The sequence below is a fragment of the Chionomys nivalis genome, chromosome 13 (assembly GCF_950005125.1).
Source record: "Chionomys nivalis chromosome 13, mChiNiv1.1, whole genome shotgun sequence".
NCBI classification, from domain to species: domain Eukaryota; kingdom Metazoa; phylum Chordata; class Mammalia; order Rodentia; family Cricetidae; genus Chionomys; species Chionomys nivalis.
In genome coordinates, this window is record NC_080098.1 from 22,331,321 (window position 1) to 22,359,087 (window position 27,767).

At 37.3% G+C, this 27,767-nt stretch overlaps 1 protein-coding gene across 21 annotated transcripts in view; it reads right to left on the minus strand.

The window, feature by feature from the left end:
- Positions 1–27,767, minus strand: part of Celf2 (CUGBP Elav-like family member 2) — an 826,738-nt gene that overhangs the window by 93,852 nt on the left and 705,119 nt on the right. For all 21 annotated transcript variants that reach the window (XM_057788195.1, XM_057788197.1, XM_057788190.1 and 18 more), the window contains one exon: positions 25,648–25,730. In XM_057788195.1, coding sequence (XP_057644178.1) covers positions 25,648–25,730 — 83 coding nt within the window. The remainder of the gene's footprint in view (positions 1–25,647; positions 25,731–27,767) is intronic.

Below are 27,767 nucleotides of genomic sequence, written 5' to 3' on the forward strand. Positions count from 1 at the left end.
TATTTTACTTCTATGTGATTTAGTATTTGCCTGCATTTATGCATGTACACCACATCCATGCCTGGTGCCCTCAGAGACCAAAAGAAGGCATCAGATTTCCTTAAAGTGGGATTATAGATACTTGTGAATTGTTATGTGCATACCAAACCTGAGTCTTCTGCAAGAACAGCAAATGCTCTTAGCCATTGAAGCATCTCTATAACCCTACTCCCATGCCACTTTAACTCTCTTAACAGATCTGTTTCACAACTGGTGATTTCTCTCTCTTTTCTTTCTTTTTTTCTTTCTTTCCTTTCTTTCTTTCTTTCTTTCTTTCTTTCTTTCTTTCTTTCTTTCTTTCTTTCTTTCTTTCTTTCTTTCTTTCTTTCTTTTTCTCCAAGCTAGGGTTTCTCTGTAGCTTTGGAGCCTATCTTAGAACTAGCTCTTGTAGACCAGGCTGGCCTTGAACTCACAGAGATCCCCCTGCCTCTGCCTCCTGAGTGCTGGGATTAAAGGCAGGTGCCACCACCCGGCAACAGCTAGTGATTTCTACAGTAAAAGGCACTGTGCTTAGCAGTTACTGTATGCAGATTTCTTGGGTAGCTCTTTAATTCTTCCACATTTGTCACTGCATCTCTGTGATATAAATACCTGGTCTAGATACATGTACTACCAACTAAAAGCAAAATTTGCTAAGATTGTGCCTAGGTCTTAAGATCTACTTGTATTAAAGACAAAAACACCCCCCCCAACACAAAAACAAAATAAAGTTATGAAGCAGTTTAAAAATGGAGATAAAGAAGGATTCAAGATAAGAAAAACCTTACAGAATTACAATGCTGCTGAAATTAAACACACAACAGCTACAATTGGAGCAAAAGACCACAAAAACTTTGTGTGAACACAGCTGGAAGATCAAAATCACTACTGATTAATGAGCCAAGATGAAGAAAAAGGTAATAATGTGCCCTTTCTTATCACCAGAATCCTTTCCGACTATTTCTTTTCGTTTTGGTACTGCCTTCCAAAGTCAACAATTGCTCCAATGATCATTCTTCCACATGTTAAACAGGTGGAAATCAGACCTGAGGTTCAGTGGAGCAAGACAACATATACACTGAAACAGTAATGCCTTACCTGGCTAATAATGAGCTACTTAATGATTTGGTAGCTTGTGTACAATTCTAGTATTTTATTCCACATGCCATAAGTTTAGCATAATCTTAAACTTTAGGAGAAATAAGTTTAGTTCTTAAAATATATTATCCCTTTTGGTATTAGTCTCCTACCCATAACTGTCACATGTGGCTTCTGGCTCTGTCCCCAGCATTAGGTGTTTTCAGGTTCACTAATTCCTCAGCCCCAGAGCTGGGATGAACAGAGCCCTGCATGGAGGCAAAAGGTAACACTGCAGTCTCTCCTGCTAATCTTCATTCTGCGGGAAGATGCCCAGTTGATTTCCTTCACCCTTCTGCCTGGGACTCCAAGGCCTGATTTTTCTTTTAGTAGTGAGTGCCTGAGAGCCTCCTCATCTGGTTTACTCAACATTTTCCCCCCAATGTTCTCTTCCTTAATAATGATTTTCTGAATTTCTTCCCAGAGAAATCTTTACTTAGACTTTTAAAGCCACACCACTGCTTCATCCTCACAGGAAATGGTTTGAGAAAGAAATCTATTCAAGAGGACTTAGGTTTTAGTGACTCTGCAGAAACCTGAGGTGCTGGATTGAGAGTACTGCTCAATCCCCTCTGGCACAGCAACAACCCTCCCCACAGAGCACTCTGCCTTGGCCTTTAACATGTTTAATTTTCTTATCTTTGGAGTTCCCAGATTAGACCTATTTTTACTTATTTTTCCCCCTTATCATACTTCTTCCTAGTCCTACAGTCAAACCTTAGTTACGTCCTCATTTCTGCTCATGTAAATGCCTTTAGCTCCTCCTCACCAGTTCTGGTCATTGCCTTCCAAACTGTTTTCTACACCATTGCCTTCTGATTGCTCTTGAAACTTAGGTCTAGAAGTTTTCTCTTGCTCAAAAACTCACAGGCATCTTCTAAATTCAGTTCCAACTTTCTGGCCTATATTTTAGGCTGCCGTATGCTTCAACCTAGTAGTACTGTCAGGCTTGTTTCTCACTGCAATACTGTATTTCTCTTTTATTCAAATAGGTTGACTTTTTCTTCTTGGAACTTGTGCCATATGCTAATCCACAAAAAAGGATCAGAACCCTTTCTTATGCATATAAACATGTTGTTTCTTTCGGCAACATAACTGCTGTAATCTATTCTAGACAAAGCTTACACTTCAAACAAACTGTTACTTTTGTTGATTAAGCATGGCTTAATAGGATAATTTCCTAATTCAAATTCATATATTGTATGGCAAAAAAAAAACCCCTGCATTATTTCAGATGACTGATAAAAAGTTTTCAAAGTTTAATTTTACAGGCTATTTACTTCCAGAGGTTTAGAGAGTTTTCCAGAAATTCCTCTACAATATTTATTAGATTTATTTATATTTTAGGTTAAAACATTTAAAGATTTAAAAACTTTAATTTTCTGTGTGTATGTGTACCTGAGAGTATGTATGCTGTGGGATGGTCTTTCTGTATGCTGTGAATAATTGTTACTTTCATTGGTTGAAAAAGCTGAATTGGCTTTTCCTATAGCCAGGCAGAATAAGGCTTGGCAGGAAAGCCAAATGGAGATACAGGGAGAAGGAGGAGGAATCGAGTGATGTGGGAGTCCCTTCTGTGTGCTGTGATTACCGTTAATGAACAAAGAAACTGTCTTGGCTGTTATAGGGGAAAAGAATAGACCTAGGTGGGGAAAACTGAAGTGAATGCTGGAAGAAAGGAGGTAGGGTCGGAGACAGCATGGATCCGCCACGGGAGATAGATGTGCTGAAACTTTGCTGGTAGGCCACGACCTTGGCGGTGATACCCAGGTTAATGGAGATGGGTTAAATTAAGATGTAAGAGTTGAGCAATAAGAAGCTAGAGCTAATGGGCCAAGCAGTGATTTAATTGATACAGTATCTGTGTGGTTATTTTGGTTCTGGGTGGCCAGGAAAAACAAGCAGCCTCCTCCTACAGTCGAGAGATACCAGCAGCCACCCAAGGAGTAAGATGCCAGAGCACTACCAGTAAGCCATGGACCACATGGCAATACATAGATTAATAGAAATGGGCAAATTTAAATGTAAGAGCTAGCTAGTAATAAGCCTGAGGCATTGACCAAACATTTCTAATTAATATAAGCCTCTGAGTGGTATTCAGGGCATGAGAGAAATGTCTGATTACACAGGTTTCTGAGGAGGTCAGAGGTGATGGATCTGCTGGAGCTGGAGTTACATGTAGTTGTGAGATATATGATGGGTGCTAGAGACCAAATTCAGATCTTCTGCAAGAGGACCTTGTAAGCCTAACCACTGAACCATCTCCCAAGTCCCATATTTACTAGTTTTAATCAAGTAAATTTAAACACAGTCTTAATAACCTGACTTTGTATTGTAAGTTCACTTTGACTTAGTGGTTAGTATTTTGTACCCAATACAAAATTTTCTTCATCTACTTCAAACAACCTTAATGCTGTATTATCACTGGTGTTTTATTTTGTAATTTAGAGTTTCCTATCGGCTTTAAGACAACCTAAACTCAGCACAGAAATACTCCAAATAAGCAAATTGTTAAAACATGTGTTGTAGAATATTATTTTAAGATGTGTTACATTTGTTTACATTGTGAAACATTTGTTTAATGATGCAAAGATGTGTTGCATTCTTTTATGTTACATTTGTTTAACTCTGTGAAGCCTTGTTACTTTGCCTATCTAAAACACCTGATTGGTCTAATAAAGAGTTGAATGATCAATAGCAAGGCAGGAGAAAGGATAGGCAGAACTGGTAGGCAGAGAGAATAAATAGAAGGAGAAAAAGAGAAAAAAGATTAAGGATTGAGTGAGAGAAGGAGGAGGATTCCAGAATCCGGCCACCCAGCTACACAGCAAACCATAATAGGGTAAAAAATAGAGAAAGATATACAGAAATAGAGAAATGCAAAATGCCAGAGGCAAAAGATAGGTGGGGTAATTAATTTAAAAGCTTGCTAGAAGTAAGCCAAGCTAAGGCCAGATATTTATAAGTGATCATAAATCTCCATGTGTGTTTATGTGGGAGCTACTAGGTGGCGGGCCCCCCAAAAGAGCAAAGAGTCAAAAGAGTAAAGCGTTCGAAAAACCAACTACACCTCTGGCTCAAAATTAATTTGCAAAACTTAAGTTAATGGTAATTTATCTTGAACTTGACAGGATACAGCTAATTTTATTAACACAATGGAAAAGCATCACCAAATTATATATTCCAGTGATCCTTTCATAGCATAGTTTCTGAATCATAAATTGAATAAATTTTAAGCCACATTAGTTCAAGCCTAAAATATCAACCTCTCTGCAATTCCAACTTCTCATTAAAAAAATACATGATTTGACTGATTTACAATAGACAAGTAAATTCCATGCCTTAATCAACATTATTATTCCTTACTGCCTCTGTATGTTTTGGGATTCCTACTAACTGAATAAAAGCAAATTAAGTATTTTTCTAAATTATGCTTAAGACAAAATGATTCAAATTATATCTCTCTATGTCTCATCTCTTGTCTTCCCTGAACTCCACTCCCCTTCCATATACCTGGTCAAAATAAATTCTAGTAAACAGAGATGACAAATTGAGAAAAAATTCCTTATGGACAATTTCATATCATCCATAGTAAAATGCATAATAAAATGCAAATTCATTAAACATCTGAGCAAGACATATGACACTATGGTAGCAGTTCTATTGATCCATCTCAGCTCTTACCACAGTACTAATTTTGGTTGAAATTCTGCCAGATGAAGACCTTCTTTCTAGTCCTGCAAATTCTTTAGAGTCTGAGCTTCATTTAATGATCTCATTTTGATTTGTGCCTTCTACTTGATTATGGGACATCTTTTGCCAACTTCAGAAATTATCTGTTGGTAGAGCTTAGGGAAATCAGGATGACAGCTCAACTATTTTATCGAAAAAGCTTTATATTTAGGCCCAGTGTTTTAAACATTAAATTCAAAGCTTAAGCTTTCAAATACAAAGCCTGTGCCCAAAATTTAAATGGCAAGGCAAAGGCAGAGAAGGCTATTAGGGCAACTTAGAAATGAAGCTGGAAACCATGGACGGACAGCACTTACCTGCAAAAGCAAATCTACCTTCCTAATCCTTACGTGCTTACACATGGAACATTTACCTGGGGCTTGGAAAGTTTGGGCATTTGATTTTGCAGGATAAATAAGATCATAATTAGAACCATAAGGTCTGGGTTTGACCAAAGAGGCTTTGCCAATTTCAAATATTTACAATAAAATCTCTTGACACCCTTAAGCTTTGTTACTGAAGCCTGAAGCAAGTATCACACCAGAAAAGTCAGTGTGCTGACTTGAGGATATTGCATAGTATAAATAAAAGTGTGTGGTAAAGTGTAAAGCACTTTATATGGTTATAAACTATTCTTCCCTCCCTTACCACCTATCTATATAACTTATTAACTTATTGAGAGAACATCTATGACCAAAAACTACTCTTGGAAATTCACGGATTCAGAAACATTTGTGGGCACCATCTATGGTATGAGGCTCTGACAATGTTTCCTCTCTACATGGAATTTGGACCTCAACATGGAGAGCACTGAATTGCTAACAGTGGAGAAGAATAAAGTATAGCAGGTGACAGGATGGATTTGAGCACTTAGTTCAGTAGACTGCAACAAAAAGTTTGGATTCTTACCCTTTTAAGATTATGATACAGTCCATGAGTGCTGGTGCACAGATGCCATATAATATTTGGGGCAAGAATGTTTTGGAAGCTGAAGAAAGAGGAAGAGCGCTTTCACCTTTTACACTCAGTAGTCACCCAGTTTTTGCTATTTTTGTGTTTCTGCTAAAAGATATGCATATCAATGCTTACACACTATTATGAACATGCCAAGAGTAGTGTACACTTCTAAAGCACTGATTAATTCCATCCCAGCTTTACTCATTCAAGGCTGCATTTGGCAAAGAGAAAAGTTTTCATAGTGATAACCTGAAAAAGCCCTTAATCCCGTCTATGCTTTTATTAGTTGTGATAATTGAACTCTGAACTGTTAAGAGGAAGGAAATCTAGAGATACTACTAAGGTAAGATATGGGATTTCTTCACTCCCTGGAAATTGGTAATAATAAGGGAACACACAGGAATAGGGGGAGATGAGGATGGTTTCTGTCTTAGTTGGTTCACCTATTTACTAAAGAAACAAAATGAGAAAGGTAGAAAAACAACTTTAACATTACAATTTTCTGTGGACTCTCTGACTGAATCTGTTCAATAATGACTACTAGATATTTATATTTTAGGGTTTAATAGAAAACACAATTTTGAGATTTGGAATTCCAAGTCCTGACTATTACAAATAATGCTGCTATAAACATAGCTGAACAAATGTCCTTGTAGTATGACTGAGCATCTTTTGGGTGTATGCTGGTTCCTGAGATAGTTTGATTCCCAATTTTCTGAGAAACTGCCATACTGATCTCCAGCGTGGCTGTAGAAGTTTGCATTCCCACCAGCAATGGAGGAGTGTTCCCCTTATTCCACATCCTCTCCAGCATGAGTTATCATTGGTGTTTTTGATCTTAGCCATTCTGACTGGTGTAAAATGGTAAGATTCGTTTTGATTTGCATTTCCCTGATGGCTAAGGATGTAGAACATTTCCTTAAGTGTCTTCTGGCCATTTGAGATTCTTTTGTTGAGATTTTTTTGTTTATTCTGTACCTCATTTTTAATTGGATTATTTGGAATCTTGATGTCTAATTTCTTGAGTTCTTTATACATTTTGGAGATCAGTCCTCTGTTTGTTGGGTCAGTGAACATCTTTTCTCATTCAGTAGGCTGCTTTTTTGTCCCACTGACTGTATCCTTTGTTTTAACAGAAGCTTCTCAGTTTCAGAAGGTCCCATTTATTTATTGTTTCTCTCAGTATCTGTGCTACTGGGGTTATAGTTAGGAAGTGGTCTCCTGTGCCCATGCATTGAAGGTTACTTCCCACTTTCTCTTCTATTAGGTTCAGTGTGGTCGGATTTATATTAAGGTCTTAGAGAGATCAGGGACATAAGGAACATATCTAAACATAATAAAAGCAATATACAGCAAGCTGACAGCCACCATCAAATTAAATGGAGAGAAACTCAAAGCAATTCCACTAAAATCAGGAACAAGAGAATGCTGTCCACTCTCTCCATATCCAACATAGTTCTTGAAGTTCTGGCTAGACAACAAAAGGATATCAAGGGAATTAATTCATATTGGAAAGGGAGAAGTCAAACTTTTGCTATCTGCAGATGATATTATACATAAGTGACTCCCAGAACTCTACCAGGGAACTCCTACAGCTGATAAATACATTCAGTAATGCAGCAAAATACAATATCAACTCAAAAAAAAATCAGTAGCCCTTCTATGCACAAATGATAAAGAAGCTGAGAAACAAATCAGAGAAACATCACCTTTCACAATAGCCACAAATAACAAAATATCTTGGGGTAGCACTAACCAAAGAAGTGAAAGTCCTGTTCAACAAGAACTTTAAGACTTTGAAGGAAGAAATTGAAGAAGATAGCAGAAAATAGAAAGATCCTCCATGCTCTTGGATAGGTAGAATCAACATAATAAAAATGGCAACCCCTCTAAAAGTAGTCTATAGATCAATGTAATTCCAACACAATTATTCACAGACCCCGAAAGAACAATACTCAACTTTATATGGACAAACAAAACCCAGGATAGCCAAAAACAATACTGTACAATAAAGGGACTTCCAGAGGCATCACCATCCCTGACATCAAGCTCTATTATAGAGCTACAGCAGTGAAAACAGGTTGGTATTGGTGTAAGAACAGTCAGGTGGACCAATGGAATCAAACCAAAGACCTGGATATTAATCTTTAACCTATGAACACCTGATTTTTTGACAAAGAAGCTAAAATTATACAATGGAAAAAAGAAAGCATCTTCAACAAATGGTGCTGGCATAACTAGAAGTCAACATATAGAAGAATGCAAATAGATCCATATCCCCAGGCAAAAAACCCTAGTCCAATTGGAATTTCATGGTCTATAAAGTTGTAGATGATATGTAAATGATTGCCAGGGGAGCAAACCAGTATTTTAGGAGTTTTAAAAAAATCATACTTTTTGTTATCTCTATAAAATATAAAAATTCATTATTTTGAGGGAAATATTAATATTTTTTCACTGCGTGATTAAGGCATTGTGAAGGCACATGGCCCTTTAAGATGCTTCACTGTGTTCTCTTGTATACTCGCTTATTCTCTAATCCAGTTTCTTCTATCTTCTAACTGTAGGAGAGACCCAAGAATTCCTTTTAAAAATGAGTGTCAGTTAGGCAGTGGTGGTGCACGCCTTTAATCCCAGCACTTGGGAGGCAGAGGCAGGCAGATCTCTGTGAGTTCGAGGCCAGCCTGGAGTACAAAAGCTAGTTCTAGGACAGGCTCCAAAGCTACAGAGAAACCATGTGTCACCCCCTCCCCAAGGAAAAAGAATGTCAAGTCTGAGCAGATGATGTATTTATCTTCTCATTGTTTAGTATTTTACTGAAGCCTAAACTAAACATGACCTTTCCCAGCAAAACTTTTAAACCATATTATAATAAAATATTAACATTTAAGTATCATATTCAGATAAGAAAGTCAAGACAGAATGCCAGAGAACACAACAAAATTATTCAAATTGTAGCATCTATTTAAAGAATACATCTATGGGAAGATGAAGATATTGTGTAAGAGTATGGGATGCTATTTTGGGAAATTAGACAAGTTGGGACTTCATTTTGACAGAGTTGCCTCTCCTTAGAGCCCAGTTGAGGATTCAACACAATCTTTCATCTTCCTTTTCACATCTAAGAATGTAGCTACCTCATCTAAATCAGATCAAGTAAAATAGTACACCATGGGCATCTCCTTAAAACCACTACAGTTCTTTCAGTTATCAGGACCATCTTAGTGGTACTACTAAAGATTTCCAAAAGGATAAAAATATCTTTAATTTTGTTCTTTTCTTCTTTTCCAAGTAACAAGATTCATCACGTGGGCTCAGAGTACAGACTTTAATTTTCCTAGTGAGCTGGGATGCTAATTGTGACCATGTGTTCTTGCTTCTGTGTAAGCAGCTGACTTCAGATGTTTCTCCTCAAGTTTAAGGGTCAAGGAGTTTAACTCATAGACTCAAAGGCATACATACTGATGAGAAAGCAGTAAGGATTAAAATTTTAAAAAACCCACACCAGTAAGACAGAGCTATTCTTTTGTTCCCAGTCTACCAGTTCAGCCCCAACCAGTTACTAAAATACAAAAATGAGTAGAAGAATGTGTAGATGAACAGTGACAAACTATATACAAACTCAGTTGACAGGATTTTTACTCCAAGTTAGATATTCGGCTGTGATGAAAAAATAAGCACAATTTATGTGTCTTTTGTTTCAAGAGAAGACTGATTTTTATCTTCCAACCCACACATCCCTTTCTGAACGTCCCTTTCTGTTTAGGTTTAGCATACCACCTGACTGACACTAGTCTTTGAGATTGTTTTTCCTCTTGGCGTATGCATTATCCCCATTTTGCTTCTTTTACTACATGGATCCTCTATCCATGATCTGCTTTATATTTGGTCAACTAACTGAAGCTCACCCTTTGATACTTATGTGGTAACAAATGCCTATACTAATAAACCGCTTTTAAGGATATCTGATGAACTATAAGCAATCACAAAAAACCCAAACTGTGATAATCTCCTGACCTATAAGAAATAAGGTTAGTGCTCAAGAACTAAGCAGAAATGAACTCTTATAGCTGTTCAGAGCAGATGACATTCTTGTGAAGTCTTCCAAACTGCAGAAAGATAGGTGTATGCACAGCAACCCTTATTATGCAGTAGTAGATCTATCTTAGCATTCATATGGTAGTTAAACTTTCTTCCTCAGCAAAAGTCTCTCAAGCTGTGAGCATCAAGAAAAACAGCAGAATAAATGCTTTGCTTTCCTATCAAGCAATTTCAGACTCATGAATGATGAAGCAGAAAGAACTCTACATTCTTATGGCTTCTATTCAGTAGAAATAGGCTGCTGAGTATTACTGATTAACTCGTTGTGGGCAGAAAATTGTTCCTTAAGCTTTAGGATTAGCTTATTCTGACCAGGAAGAACAAAAATAACACAAAGGCAAACTGCTTGAAATAGCACCAATTCCATTAATCTCCTCATCGACTAGGATGTATTAATTCTATGTAGGTCTCATTCAAAGATTTTTCCCAGCAGGTTAGGTTTAAAGTACCAATGACAGGAAAAAATAGAATTATGCACTAAAGATTCTAGAAAATACAGGCTGCCCTTGTAGATCCATTTACTTATTTTTCCTAGATAGTCAGGTCACCTTACTGTTTTTTTGAACATTTGAAAAAAGAGTCAATAAAATGAGTTTTTGTGCCACGGCAGCTTTTTGCTTCTTTTTAGTTCTTAGACAAGGGGGTGTAATTCAGTGATCACAAAAGGTACACCTTTACATATATTCAGAGTTGAATTATGTTGTGTTATGAGAGAAACCTAGGAATACAGTACTGGTAACACATAGTCCTATCAAAAAGTTCCCCTGAACTGTTACTGTATATATGACCTATGACTTACTTTAACTTTTGAAAAGTGTATACTGTACATATAATGATGTTTTATCCTACAGACAAGAAGCACTGCAAAATGAGTATCACAACTATAAGAAGTGAAAACAAGCAAACAAATTTATGTGAATGCTTGGTAAGAACTAGGGATCCCATTTAATTACAGGTCTGGAGTAGAGCCTGAGAGTTTCATTTCTTACCATGTCTTAGGTAATGTTAATGCTGGTAGTCTGAACACCACACCTTGAATTAGCAAGATCACCCTCTACTTGGAGGAAGATAATCAGCAATCTATCCAGGTGAAGCCAGATAAATCACGGAAATATAACAGGGATGTAGAAATTGCTTGTACTAAAATGAACTAGCTCCTTACTTGGGTCTTAAATGTAACTAAACATTGGACAAAAATCATAGTATTTCTATCTTTATTGTCTCTATCTAATTTGGAGCCACCTGCTCCCCTTTGTATGTATTTAGGTATGTTTAACATACTTGACAGGATCAGAATCACCCAGGAGCCAAACATCTGGGCATGTCTGTGAGGGAGTTACTTGACTGGGTCTGAGGTGGGAAGGCCCACACTAAATTCCAAGGGTTGGGATGCTGCATTCAAAAGGAGAAAATGAGCTGAGTACAGCTTCTGTCTCTCTCTGTTCCTGGCTGTGGATGCTTCACATTCTTGCTATCATTTTTTTTTTTTTTTTTTTTTTTTTACCACAGTGGACTGTATTCTTGAACAGTGAGCTTAAACAAAACCTTTCCTTCTTCAAGTTACTTTGGTTAGGTATATTATCACAACAAGGGGATAACTAATATTCACTTTAAACCTGTCAAGGTGCATCTATCTAAAAACTACAATATCTAAATGGTCTCATTCTTCTTCAAAGCTAAAGTCACAAAGGTAAGAGTAACTGGGACACCTTACTATCAGCATACTACAATGACCAACATATTCCTGATCTCCAGTAGGTGCCTAAATGTCTTGAGTCAAATCTTCCTAAACCTGCATTCACCATGGATTTCAGGATACCAGACCCTCACAGGACAAACTCCTTGAGGCAATTATTCATGATGACAGGTCTGTAGCTTAAGCATGAGAAACAACTCATTCCTTCAAATAATGACTCTTTGGACCACCTTTAGAAACAGAACTGGCCAAGACAGTTTAATTATGCTTTTCTCTAAACCCATGCCACAATTTCCCTCTATTTAAATATAAAGCTAATGTCAGTATGTGAAGATGAAATTAGGTCACTGTACCCTTTATCGGTTTCTCTTCCCAATGCACACTGATTAAACCCCCTTTGTCTGCTTTTCACTATTAATATCACTTGTTTCTTTAATCGATGAACTGTGATGGTTGGCTAAGTCTAGCTTGCTGGGCTAGCTGGGGCCAGGGCTTCTGTCTTAAAACCCCAGTTACAGAAAAAAGGAAAATTGGTGTTTGTTCATCAATGCCCAGTCCTTGAAGCTGATACTGGTTTCTTCTTGAACTAGCAGTTCTGAAACTTACCTAACACTGGAATCACTTAGGAAGCTTTAAAATACTGATGTCTGGCTCTATCTAAGAAAGACTCTTATTTAATCTACCCACCCACGTTACAGCTTTGGTATATATAGTTTTAAAAGCTTCCCAAACAAAGTTGGGAATCACTGCCCTAGTTGTAGATACAAACAGACTAAGGGCAGCTTCCATTTCCTTCAACATTATGATCATTTTAGGTAAATGGTCAGAAAGATAATTATTATTCCTTTAGGTCTTCCTTAGAAAATTAAAATGAGGAAACAACACCAATAGCCTCCTATGAAGGAGGAAAACCCAAGAGTATGCTGGTAATTTGGACTCTGAATATTTGATTCTTTAAAGTAATGTGCTTGGTATAATTTTATAGGGAAATTGTGAGAACATAACATGATTTGTTGTCCTATCTCCATCACCTGACCTTTTGGGTTTCAGTTTCTTCATCTATAAAGTGCGGAGGCTGGCTAATATAAGCTCCTGCAGCATGGGAGCTATCATTAGACTTAGCCTACTTTCTTTCCTCCATAGGTCCTTCTCTTCTGTTGTCCCACATAACAAACTGAAACAAACAGAAACCTATTTTAATTGGCTATAGGCATTCCTGAGATTCTGACTATTATTAATTTTAACAAATTTTTGTTAATTATCAATGATTTTTTTTTTACATTTTATCAACTGTGACTCAGAAGTGACTTAAGTCACTTTATGACTGAAATTCTCTAGTAAGTGATTCAGTGGTACTTGTCTGTGAGCACATTCTAGAGCTGTGGTTACGATAATCTTCTATGAGCTGCATACAGACAAAACAAGACAAAACACAAAAAATAGAACTAATCAAAATCTAGGCTAGAATCTATGCACCCACTTAAATGACATCTTCCAGATAATAGTCCATAAGTCAGATCTAGCAACAGACTGGAAAGTCAGGATGAGTTAAACCTCAATTAAATGACAGTTGTCCTTTATGTTATATAGTAAGCCGTAGTCAGAGGTTTTGCTTTCCATGGTCAAATACAGCCTTAAAACCATGCCTGGAAATTTTCCAGAGATAATTTATAAGTTTTAAACACCATGCTATTATGAGCTTTATGCTGAAACATTTTTCAGTCCTTCCCGACTGTGAGTCTGTCCTTTATCTGATATACTAATATTATACTGTATGAATTTAAAAGTATGTTAGCAAGAAAGAACTACATACAGGGTTCAGTACTATTAAGTTTCAGGTATAAAATGGGGGTAATGAAACCCATCTCCCATGGGTAAATACACTTTTTACTTGAATCTAGTTAGACAAAGTCATAAGAGATATTGATTTTGTTATTTAAAAATTCCTTATTATGCATAATTACTTTAGCTCTCTTAATCTTTGCAGACTTCTGGTTGAAAAAGGCAACCAGAAATAGGAAAAAAACATCACTATTTTATTTATATGTAATCAGATACAGGTAGTTAGGTAAGTAGGTAGTATTCTTGATTCATTTCCCAGGAGATAGTAAACACAAACACTATTACTTTTTAAGTTTTTTAAAGCTTTATTTTTAGTTTATATGTATGAGTGTTCCGCTTGTTTGCATGAGTACATATTACATATCTGCATGCCATGGAAGGCAGAAAAGGGTGTTGTATCAACTGGAACTGAACTTACAGTTGGTTATGAGCTGTCATGTGGGTGCTAGGAATTGAACCTGGGTCCTCTGGAAGAGAAACCAGTGCTCTTAACTGCTGAGCCATCTCTCCAGACTCTAATTATACCTTTTATTGCTTCAATATGCACTTTTATTTTATTAAATTATTTAAATTTTGAAAGCCCCTAAAAAACAGAAATCATGCACACAAACATTTACAGAAACAAAATTTGATAGAAACATACTTATCCAGATGTTTTGTAACTACTTCTGTGTTCTACAACTAGCATATAAATTATGTGAAATGACAGTAACTTTCTTACAATTCCCCAATCTCTATGACTTGCAGACAATACTTCTCTTGTGCACTGGACATCACAGGATACTTAGTACAAAGTATCTCACATAGTTCCCTGGTATGTACTTTAAAAGAAGCTCTTCTGAAGAAATTTTAAGTCAGTGACCATTGTTCTTTTCTTTCTGTTGCCTCAACTTTAAGAGGCTTTTGCTTACTCTTTTAAGATAAGCCTCAGGCCCTGTCATGTTTTCCCCTAGGAACAGGGAAACAGAACAACTGGGAAGGGTAGTGAGGCCAGTTGGATAGAGATAGGTTTTAGAATGCAGATGGTGGGCTGGCAGCACATGTGTGTTCATATAAAGAAAAGCCCTCTAACACAGGAATCTCAATGGGATGGCATTGGTAAACTGTACTCCTCCGAAGAGAGGGGCTGCCTTTATAATGTTTTCTCAAAACTGCTCTTCTTAGAATAATGGTGGTCTTTGATATTCATATGCTTCTTGGAGAACTCTAAGAAAGCAGCCTCATACTTGAGTTTTCAGCAAATTTCTTTTCTTTGCCTACAGTGTTCTGTATGATTTGTGTCTGATAAATAGTATGGATTCACATCTGGGGCAGAGCTGAGCCATGTGCTCTGATACATATGCTGGTGTGAGAATGTGTGGAGCTGTTTACTTGACCTTCTGGTCTCAACTGATGCCATCCTCAACATCTAGGATCTGCATAATTGTCCTGATCTCACTGACAGCTCAGCACCACACTGCAAACTGCATCAGGATAAGGGCCAAGGATTTTTTACTTATTTTGAGATAGTCCCCAAAAGGAACTCCTGAATTCTTGGCAGGCTCTGTTAGAAGGGATAGAAAGATAGGATCCATAACAGTAGAAAGCCCTTCATTACTTTATAATCCAGACTCTCAGCTTTAAACCTGATTGCCTGTGAACTCAGTTACCAGTTGGGTAATCCAAACAGGGTACTCTTTTTTTTTTAAAAAAAAAAAATTATTTTTTTAAGTTTCCATGTTAGCAAAATCAAGCAATTCAACATGTATTTTGTGACGCTGTAGTCAAAGTTAAAATACAGTGCTGAATCTTCCACATGGGCAATCAATTAGAAATATGATCATAACTGTTTTTACTTTTCGTATGTGCCTACATGTATGGTATCCTCACATGTATGTGTATATGTATATATAACAAAGTTTATGTGTAAGTGCATGTGTATGTGTACATGTCTATAGAGGCTTTAGGCAAAGGTCAGGTGTCTTCCTTGATTGCTTTCCACCTTATTTACTGAGGCAGGTTCTCTCACTGAGCCCAGAGCTCACTATCCGGGCTAGTCTAGCTAACCAGATTGTTCTTTGGATACTGTCTCGGATTGTTTCTGCTGGAATTAGATGCAGCCTACCATGTTCACTTGATATTTATGTAAGTTCCAGGGATATGAGTTCTAGTCCTCAAGCTTATATAGCAAGTGCTTTATTGCTGCGTTGTATTGTTTCTCCATGTCATGCTTCCACTCTACTCTGTCTCAATCCACTCAGAGACACAGATACCAGGGTCCTAGAGTCTGCCCTGTTCCTAGTCGGCACTGCTTTGTTAGAGGCCAGGGAAATGAACTTGATCTCTGGTAGCTCGGTGTCCTTAGTTTAACAAAATGAATGCTAATGATATACCCCTGAAATCTTTCTAGAAATAATGACAAAAGATAACCCCATAAACCTACTTGCAAACAGAGATGACTCACTTATCCTTGTCAGCTGGGAGAAAAAAATCAAACAGGTAAAAGAATCCCACTAATAAATCTAAAACCTCATTAGGTTAAATATCTTTTCAGCCTAACCTAACCAAAGGTTGTAAACTAGGAACTAAGCTTATTTGACAGAGTTCATCTGCTGCTGCTTTCTTTTTGCTCATTGATGGAAAAATTATGAGTGTTAAGCTACCTGTAAGTTTTTAGGAGGGAAAGAGAAGCAGGTGCCTGGAGAATTTCAAATTGAAGTTCTGTGTGATCCACAATTTTCTCCATAAAGTACTCTTCAAATATTAACCAATAACTGAAGGAAGTAAAGTCAGATAGATGTAGACTTTTTCCTCTCACTAAATAGGACATGACTACAGACAAGGTATAGAAGGTAGAGTACAATTGTATCAGAGTGGAAAAGACCTCTTTAAGAATCATTTAGTCAACACCTTGATTCCGCAGGTGAAGAGGAAGTAATTTCAAATGCTTTAAAGTGCTTGCAGAGGAAGGGATGGCAGTAGGCATATGTGTGATGAGTCCTCATGGGATTCACTGATAGGAACAATGAAGAAGATAAAAGTGTATTTGTCATACTGTTCTTTTTTTGCAATCTTCCCCGAGTACTGTTCACTGTTTTTCTTTTCATCTCAATGACTATGACAGATGTAATGGCATTTTGAAATACTATTTTATTGTGAAAACAATTTTAATAGTGTATGTCATAATACTAATGAGACTTCTTGAGCACCTGTGTACAAAGCTATGAACAGTGAAAGAAAGCAGAAAAATACATGAAGTTCTTTTCTCTGTTTCCCCTCTTAAGAGACCAATGAGTGACTTCTTTTGCACTAAGAAGACCTAGCTGAGCAGTGGGGTCTTCTTTCTTCTTTTGATTTTGGTGCTAGGCTCTTCTATTCTCTACTTCTTGGGGGATGAGGAAGAGCTTTGGAGTTCCAGGAGAACATTTTTCACACTTACCCAAACATAAACTTTGATTTTGGGAACCTCAAGCTCGGAGCTATGAACTGGCCAACTTGCTTCAACTGGACCTAAGTCTTCTTAGATATGCACAGTTCCCGATGAAGGATCAATGTTCTGCCACTATTTGGGTGATAAATTTTTATAAAAATCTTGTACTACAATATCAGAATTTGAATGATTATCTAGCTTTACGTCAAAATTTCTATCTTTGGCTCTTAAAAGCCATATTATCTCTTTCTTTGCAAATCCATAGAGACCTTTAATCAAATTCATAGATACCTTCCTCTCTAATTTTCTTTTAAAGTCTTATCAAACTTTTGGAGTCTAAGGTCTGAAAAGTGAACTTAGCAACTTGCTACTTTATTTTGCAAGTATGATGTTCTCTCAAACGTCATAAAATAATAATCAAATCATAGTCCTTTTCAAAGAATAAGAGCAATTTTGAAAAGCTGATCAGGAACCAGTGCCAGGGCATTTTCACAAATTCTCTCATTAAGCCTCACAAGAATCCTAGTATCCAGGCTCCAAGACTTTGCTATATAATACAGAAACACTTGCTACAGAATTCTGTTTTAATTTTTTTTTTCAAAAAAGATTTTTTTTTTTTCCCCAGAAACAGGATTTCTCTGTGTAGCTTTGGAGCCCGTCTTGGAACTCACTCTATAGACTAGGGTGGCCTTGAACTCACAGAGATCCACCTGCTTCTACCTCCCAAGTGTTGTGATGAAAGGTGTGCACCACCACTTCCCAGTCTCCTGTTTTTTAAAGATAGTGTAGCTGAATCTCTACTTTTATCCTGTGCTAGCATTTTCAACTTTTCATCACTAAGGAACTCTCCTTAATTTCTCCTGTACACTTCCTTGTATTGAACAGGATGTATTTTAAAATTTAGTACCTTGATTTTCATTTCATTTAGAGACATATACAGTAACTGCCAGTCAAAGCTTCTAAGGGTTGATAGACTGTCAGCAGAAAAACAAACATCCGGCTATTCAGGTGGCATGCAAAACTTTACAGTGGGTAAAATGAATACTTTACAGTGGGTAAAATGAATACCCGTGGTCTTTAAACATTTTTTATTCATTTCTTATTATGTGTATGTTTGCATGCATGTATATCTGTGTACTGCATGTGTAGGTGAGAAGAGGGCACTGGATCCTCTGGAGTTGGAACTGTAGACAGCTGTGAACCTCCCCAGGGGTGCTGAGGATAGTACCCTTTCCTCTGGAAGTGCAGTCAGTTCTCTTAACTACAGTCTCCATGGTCTTTTATAAAGTATTAAAATCTTGGCTGGGACTATAGATTGGCGACCATTTGGCTAAGGTTACTCTCCATCCTATAACTATCACTCTATTTTTTTCTTTAAAGCCATGAATTGGAGCAATCTGGTCATATCTGACTGGGTCCCACTTGGGGGTGGTTATACACCTTGACCCTAGTATCTCACTCTGGTGTGACTCTTACAGCAAAAAGGGACTTTTGCACCTAGGGAATTCCTCTGCAGCCACACCTTATAAGATTTCTTTATAGCCTTAAGCTACCATAAAGAAAATCAAAGACTTTACATTTTGGTTAGCTTGTATTCCTGCAAGATTAAGCATTACATGAAAATAATAGGAACAAGCAGGGCATGGCTCCTTATAGATAGTACTATGAAGCCAAATATTTTAATTCTGGTCAAATTTTGCAAATGTAAAACTCCATGTGGTAGTTTGAATGTAACTGGCCCCCATAACCTCATAGGGAGTGGCGCTACTAGGAGATGTAGCATTGTTGAAGTGGGTGTGGCCTTGTTGGGGGAAGTGTGTCACTGAGGAGGTGGGCTTTGAGGTTTCCTGTGCTCAGCATACTGTTGAGTATTTCAGTTGACTTCCTGCTGCTGTAAGGGATTGCACTTTCAGTTATTACTCCAGCACCATGTCTGCTTGATGCCACCATGCTCCCCACCATGATGACAATGGACTGAACCTCTGAAAAATAATGAGTCCCCTCAATTAAACGTTTTCTTTATAAGAGTTTCTGTGGTCATGGTGTCTTTTCCCAGCAACAGAAACCTAAAACACTACAGGAGGCCAACAAAAATGGATGCTCTGGTTTATATGTTTCATAGAAGTATACTTTCTGTTCAGGGTGATTGCCTACAAGAGTTCACACCTATAGAAGCTACAAAGTAGAAACAATGACATATAAGGTCCATCTCTTTCCAGATTCCAAGAGCTTCACAGGCAACATGTCATTTAGTTACCAAGTCTTCTGTTAAAGTGAAAGGCAGGGATCATCACTATTTAATAGCAGTTCTCAAGTATGAGAGATAAGACTCTCATTGAAATATAAGAATAGTTATTATCATACAGAGGAGCTGAGACAATTGATGGGGGCTAAGAAAAGAGAGTATGGTGAGGCAATTAAGGGGGGCCTGGAAAGTGGCAGAATTGGGGTATGAACCTCCCAAAGAGTCAATAAAGAAGTTATTAAAGACAGAAATAGAAAAGAAATTAAAAAAGAGTATGTTGTCAGGCGAAATAATAGGATTTACATTGTATCTTCCTGCATTTACATGACAGAACTGCACACACCTCTTTACAGCTGTATAAAATGTACACTGATACAAGAGTTGTGAATGTAGAATGAACCAGGTTGCTGTTCACATATGTATGCACTAGCATAAATCTATATTTACCTTGTATTAGAACATCTACAATATAGTCAGAAGTATCTCTTTTCAAAGTAAAACCTGACTACTTTGGAAATACTGGAATAAATAAGATTATACCCTGAGGCGGTCAAAAAAATTAAAAAAAAAAATAAAAAGCCTGGACAGGACATTATGAAGAAAAAAAGATTAGCCTATTATTTGGAAATGAAATTTCCTACAGCTGTTTATTGAAAATTTACTTAGCATAAACATGGTGCAATCATTTTCTTCTTGGTAATTCAGTTATGAGAGGCAATGGTACTACTCTGTATCCCGTAGTATCTAGAAAAGTCCTAGTAAAACCAAATACTGTTAAGTGTTTGTTGAATGAATAAATGCATATTTTATATTGTATGTGGTACACAATTTTGGAGGTACAAACCTACTTATACAGATGTTCTGGCTATTTTTAAAATAAATTTATATAAAGGACACCTGAAGAAATTTACCCAAGTTATTCTATTAGGTGTTAATTCAAATAGCATGATTTTTTTTTGAGGGGGCGTTTCACTATATGAAGATATAAGAGTTGAGAGATTTATGATAGAAATAATGATGTTGATAAAGGTAAGATTATAACCATGGTTCTGAGAACAAAGACATTAAATACACATTAATAATTAGGAGAAGTGCTTCAAAGAAACTGAGTGACTCAAAATACATTACAATGGGCAAGTTAAATTTGGTGCCAGGAAGAGCCCAGATGTTCTGCAGAAAAGAATAAACCCTAGCATTCTGTTAAGGACATGAAAACAATTCTATAGATAGCTTAGTCAATTCCACTTGGAAGGAAGGTGCCTACCTACAAGAGTAAATTTTTTCCTTCAGGGCATCCAGGAAAGGGCCCATTCACATCATGTGGGTGAACATACTTGTCCCAGGAGACCATTTTATTTTCAGTTTCTTCCTACTGTATCAGGATCATTTGTTTTTATAACTCAAGTAGATATGTGGTCCTTGCTCACACTGCCTGTGTTATAAAACGCCTTTCCGTACGGCTCTGCTAAAATGGAGTGCTCTAAACAAATGATCTCTTAGGGCAATGTCTCCTTAATATAAACTGCATTTAATAAAATTGGTAGTGACTCTAAAATGAAAAAGGATAAGATATATTCATAAAAATGACTGAAAGAAATTTATGATGAGTATTTTACAAGACAGTTCAGATTGCTATTTCCTATAAAGTTTAAGAGCTTTCTCAAAATTGTATTCTATGCTATTAGAATTCTTAATTAATTTATACAGAGAATGCTCTACTGATACTATTGTAGATTTTAATCCAAAAGTCTTATTGCACAGACACTGTGTGCAGACTTTGAGGGAAGTGGCATAGGATACAGTGCTATCACTGGCACGAGGGTATTTGGCTCTAACATCTGAGCACTGAAAAGGTCTAAGAAGTTTTTCTGTGCCACAGACTTCTTTACTTTCAGTTTTTAATGGAACTACATAAAATAGGTTAGTGAAAAGAAAAGTACCAAATCCAGGCTGTCATTGTAAGGTATTCTCTCTGGAACAGACAATGGTAGATGCTAATGTTTCCCTGAATGATACTGACCTGCTTGCTAGTTGTAGCTGTTTGATAGGGGACTATTGCTGAGAGTGACTGCACAAACCTGTAATACAAGCACTGGGAGGCTAAGGCAAGATTGAGACCTTGGGCTGTACCATTTGTTTCCTCAACAAAGGATACTGTCTGTTTGTTGTTACTTTTGAGACTATTATTTAATCACAGTGCTTCACCTTTTCCCTTCCTCCCTTCAAAGTCTCCTATATAACTCTCCGAAGGGACTCTAGCCGTCTTCACTATTTCTTCTGCCTTGTGAAAAACTGTTAGATTACGTTCCTAAGGCTAGCCACCAAAGTCTAGTCCCTTATTTGTCCACTTCCTCCTCCTGAGGCTGACCACCAAGGTCTAGCTATAAAAGTACTGAAATCCAGAAATCAAAAGCACTCTTCAGCTCACCTAATTGACATGTACAATTAAAATTAAAGAACTCATCCTAACAGGGCTGACCTTTATAAACCACAATGCGCCTATGGGCCAAGTTTGTCCCCTCTCTATCCAGAGGCAGTTATTGGCTGCCCACTCAGGGACAAATACCTTTTGGTCTTCTTCCTTGTTCCCACCCCTTCTCCTTCATTCTCTAACTCCTGTCTTTGTCATTTATTCCCTTTCCTTTGTCCCTAGGGAGCAAACCTCCTTTGTGCTTAGAACTTGGGTCTTGGGGATCCTGAGCTGATACCCTCGCTACTCTCCTTGGGATACTATGATTTTAAAAATTATGACTGACATAGTTTCTGTATGTATGGTATTGGTGATTGAACCTGAAACTGGGCATATATGAGGATAGAACTCTGTGCGACTGGGATATACTGTATTCTTATCATGAAAGGAGACATCCTTTAAACTTAGCATGTCACACCTTGAGATCAGAGGCAACCAAAGTTTTCCAGGAATATAAATGGCATAGGAATAAAAAAAATCAAATACTGCTGCAGGAGATACAATGGCTTACTAGGTTTCCTAGCCTGTACACACAGGAATACAATATTCTTCATCAGACTATAAGAGTACTACTTACAAGGACCTCAAGTAGGTGTGTGTGTGTGTGTGTGTGTGTATAATTTCCATTGTTAGAAGTAGAAAAACACTATAGTACACATTAAATATGTATTAATTGTCTACTGTCCTTCAGCTAGACCAAGTAGAAGCATTGCCAGGATTGATCCTTGCTATTTCTTATAAAGTACCTGTGACACAGTAGTTGCTCAGAAACTATTTGTGATTTATTGACCTCATGAAGGATTAGCAATAAATAAACACTATGATTTAATCTGCTGTTTAAGCATTAAGCAACCCCTTCTAGAGGAGAGGTTGATTAAATGAAAAAGATGATTCAGATTCTCATTCTTTCCTCTCAGGGTGGAATTTCTGGATTACCTGCCTTTGTTTCTACTACTCTTCTTTCTAGGGGTTTGTGTTGAACATGGAGATACAAGATCTAAGGTTTTTCTCAGTTACACATTTCTCAGAACAGGCTTAAGATACCTTGGGTTACCACAGAGGTCCCCAACTCTTTACCTCAGGAACATCCTACGTAACGAAAACAAGGGTGCTTCAAAGTTCACTAAAAGAGTAGACACATCAAACTGCCTGATTGACAAAAAAAAAGTACTACTTGATTTTGTTATAAATGGAAAGTTTTAGACATGTTAGAAAAGAGGCAGTAAGTTATGGACTTTATACCCTGGAAGTGATGCCAACCAGAAAGGATTTTAAGTGTCAGCAGATGATGTGTTTTTCTTTCTCCCTTTTACTTTTATTCACAAAGAAACTGAAGGCATATGGCAAAGCACATCATTAACTTCTTATTAATTTCATAATATGAAGGCAACCAGTTAAAATACAACTTTAAATAACTGAGCTTACTGGATATTTAATGAGAGATTTAGCACAGCAGGGTTTCTGTTAAATTAAGTTGTGCTTTCACGTCACAGTGGGAAAACAGGTGTATACTGGTTTAGAATTATGGGAATGTTGACTAATTTTAAGGCTTGTAATCAAACAGCAAGGTACCCTGTAATTTTTTTTCTTCAAGAATATGCATTAATCTTTTATGTCTGTCCCATTTCTTCCTGTCTACCAAAGGCTCACAACCGAAAGGTAACTACTTTCATGTCTTCCCGGCACCTGTTAAGAGTGGTGATTGTAAGACAAAGCTGCACATAAATGCAAGATGTGAGATTCTATCTGCGTCGACCACAAGTGATAAGGCAAACGTAGCAAGTGTGCACAGTGTAAGGATCTTACTAATCATATCTGACTTCTCAAATTTTTGTTTAACCTGCTTCAAGTAACTGAGCCTAAGAAACTGAGATGATTAAAAAGAAAAATATTCCAGACTGTATTTTCTAAGCTCCCAGTTTATTTATTTAAAAAATTAAATTTATTCTTTATTTTATATATATGGTTTTGCCTTGGTGCACATCAAGGAGGTTAGAAAGCAGCATCAGCTCCCGTGGGAAAGCAACCATGTGAGTGTTGGGAATGGAACCTGGGTCCTCTGGAAAGGCAGCCAAGTGTTCTTAAATGCTGCATTATTTCCCCAGTCCTTGCCCCCACAACTTATGGTCCTTAGTTACAGGTTTCTAAAGTCTCTATTCTTAAATTTTACATACAGAATTTGAGCAAAAGAAAAAAAAACACGCAATATTTGAAAAACATACAGAAGGACTATTTGTTTGTAAGAATCAGAGTTAAAATGTCCTCCTCGCCACTCCAAACTGCAGTTGTCAGCACTTCCGTGCATTTCAATACATTTTATTCATATTTATCCTGGGTTTCTAGTAAATTGTACTAATCATCAAATTATTACTGGTATGTAAATGGAAACAAATACTGACAGCTTGAAATCTTCTGTCAATAAAAAGTCATAAACTGGGCACTAAAATAGTGACCTGTGGTCAGTTGACTTTATCAACCATCTCTGGGTTTCTGGAGAACAGCTTTGTAGAGGAAGATGACAGGAATCAAATTATGTTGTATCTAATTATACTATATTTTATATGGTAAATAGTAGTTCATGACTAAAAATTTTTAATGCAGCAAGAAGGGATTTTGTGTGCTATTAATTGTAAAGCATTTATTAATTAAACTTGAAATTTTTCACTTACATCAAGAATGAAGCTTAAATTCTATTACTTTTTAAGTCAGTGAGGAAAGAAGACTTAACAGAAGTCATCTTACTAAAAATCACTTTAGAAGTTTTAGGAAGAATTAGTTCCACTGAAGGGATCATTCTGCCAATACATACTTGCTTTTCTATCCTTTGATTTGCTCAGACGAAGAAGAGGAAACCAAGTGGTATGGAGAATAGCCGTATTCCCTAATTTTTGCTCTTGGTGATCACTGAGTATAGTGACAGCTGCCTGTATTCTCTACATTCGCCTACACACTAGAGGTCAACATGGGATGCACAGTGAGACCCTGTCTCAAAAACCCATCTATCTCAAAAGAAGCCCATATTTTGAAAATCCTTTTGCTAAGCATCTTTCTACTACAGACATTGTAAGTCTTTCAGTGGGCCTAACATGAATTACACAATTCTATCTTTTGGGGAAGTGGGAGGAAAAATACTTATGTGTGCCTATATCAGTATGTGATGCACATGCTTTGTGGATGTATACAGGTAAGTAAGCAAACAATGAAATTATACCCTAAAACAGCATTTCATCCTTTTCGTTTTACCAAAACATGTTTCAGTAAAATCATGGTACGTGGAGTGTTTACCACAGGTCTTTTATTATAACAAACACATATCATTATGATATTGAATTAATTCGCCACTGACATTTAGGTAAATGGAGAAAATATATCATATAAACAGCAAAGGACAATTTGTACTACCATGCAATATATAAAAGTCCTACAAAAATCTGATAAACCTTGATGAAAACGTCATATGCAACAACAGTTCATTTCTAATAATTGTATTAATCATCAGCTAGTACCAGGAAGGAAATGAAAAACAAGCACTGCAAGCTTCTATTTTCTGTTCTACCCCAACACAAAGGCACACACTTGGCATTAAAACACTGACTTTGTTAACCATCATTGACTGTTTAGAAGTCATTAGGAGCTTTAATATTATGTCTATAAAGAACACATTTTGTCCTTTCAAATGAAAATCTAAGACCAAATTTGAAAAGCGGCCCCTGGAGAGCAAAAGCTTTTCCCTTTCCATTTGCTCTCCTTGTGTGTGTGTTCCCACCACCTTTAAAATCTTAACCCACCCAACACTCTTTGGCAGCTGCTGTACCACCTAGTGGGGCAGGCTATTTGAGCGTTCCTCCCATCGGTGCTAATGGCAGCGTGCTTCGTGGGCTGGCCAGCTAGTCTGGCTATTGTGGACCAGAGGGGTCAGAACATACTCCTCCAAAGACCAAAGCCATTTTTGGCACTAAGAACCCATAACTGCAACCTTTAGTTGAAAGAACCATTTTCAACCAATAAAGTGATTTTGGTACAAAAGTAAACCGACTCACCCCGGGTAAAGTTTTAATATTGTGCAGTGCATTCTGGGCCTCAAGTGCAGCTTTTCTTGTATAAAATGTTACGAAACAACAACCTACAGAGAGAAATGAAAAGGTTTTAGAAATTTCTGTGAAGGCTTTGCTTAGATATAATGGAGACTGTGGCGAACAAATAATCTACTTACAAGGATGCACAATTTAAAAATAATAAAGCACATGAGAGCAGTAATAACAACATCTCAAGCATTTACACAGTGCCTTTCATCCTAAATCACATTTATTAGCTTTACCTGCACTGGAGACCAATTCGTAGCCCCCTGTACTAACTACCTGGGATACAGCTATTTAGAAATAAAAGTAGGAGGTAGGAGTCTGAGGGCAAGGTATTAATGGGACTTGGACCATAGCAACTACAATATAGAGAAGTACTTAACTACAGCAACATTTGCATAAACTTATATTACCTGTAATTTTCTCAGAGTATCTCTAGAATGTCACATTTATAAAACACTTTGTAAGCTTAAGGGTTTAGACATCTGGATAGATAGGAAGGTTCTTAAAGGCTGGGAGAGTTGCCTTATTCTCTTATCTCTACCATAAAGTACATAAAGTCAAGTTCTGTGTATGGACCATTCAATCCTTGTTTGTTAAAGAATGATTAGCTAATTTTAACCAACTTAAAATTAACTTGAGTCAGGCATGGTGGCACACACCTTTAATCCCAGCACTCAGGAGACGGAGGCAGGCAGGACTCTGAGTTTGAGGCCAGCCTGGTCTACAAAGCGAGTTCCAGGATAGCCAGGGTTACACAGAGAAACCCTGTTTCAAAAAAACAAAAACCAAAACACTTGCAAGATGAATGGGTATGCCCCCAAACAGCTGTGACCTGAATCTAGCTCATGCAATCAATAATGGTTGTGGCACATCTCTGAGCTCCTCATTTCTAAAATCTGATAGAAACCCAATACTCAGATGGTATTCCATGGTCAGTGGTGGAAATACATATCAGATATGTTCATTCCTGGAACTCCTCTTTCATAGGGTACCAAGACATGCCTTGCTCATCTTCATAGAAGAACACCAGGTATTTTAGTGACTCCAAGGATACATCCAGAGATGGATATAGTCTGAACCATGTGTTTCATCAGTCCCAACCGTTCTATTTCTGCTCTATACTGGTATTTTTTGATGCCTACTGATGATCATTCACACTTTATAATTTGTGTCACACCTATCTACTCATTCATAACTTTCTGACAGTGTCAATATCCAAGTTTGGTATTTTGGCAAAGTTCAAGTGTAGAAGAGACAAACACAATGCCCTGGTTTCTTTATGGTAACCCTGTTGCAACAACTTCAACAACTCATTGAATTCATGAAAATTAGAGCAGAAAAAAGCATCTAATCATCCTTCATGTGTTCATTTATCAACTCTTTTCCACTATCCTTCATCAGGGCCTTTGCCATTTACAGGAACTGGTACAATGGTAAATTCTGAGGGGTGATACTAGAACCCAATATCACAGTGTCTGATCCATGTAGAGTCTAATAGTTCCACTACTGATTACTCTCTTCAAGTGATACATATATTTAGGGTATACATTTTGTGGGTATTAATATTTTGAGCTTCTGTGTTTACAGACCATTAACAACTCACTGAAAACTAACTCTGCTGTTAAACTTAAAAAATCTATCAGAAAGGAACAAAGCTCTGATGTGGGAGTGATTTCTTTCTAATCTGTTGCTTTTATTGGTTAATTAATAAAGAAACTGCCTAGGCCCATTTGATAGGCCAACCCTTAGGTGGGTGGAGTAAACAGAACAGAATGCTGGGAGAAAGAAGCCGAGTCAGGAGTCGCCATGATTCTCCCACTCCAGACAGACGCAGGTTAAGATCTTTCCTGGTAAGCCAGCTCATGGTGCTACACAGAATATTAGAAATGGGTTAGATCAATATGTAAGAGCTAGCCAATAAGAGGTTATAACTAATGGGCCAAGCAGTGTTTAAAAGAATACAGTTTCCGTGTAATTATTTCGGGTAAAGCTAGCCGGGTGGTGGGACGCAGCCCTGCCGCCGCTCCTATTTCAACAGAGTGGCACCCTGAGGTTTCTAAATGGACTGCATTGGAGAG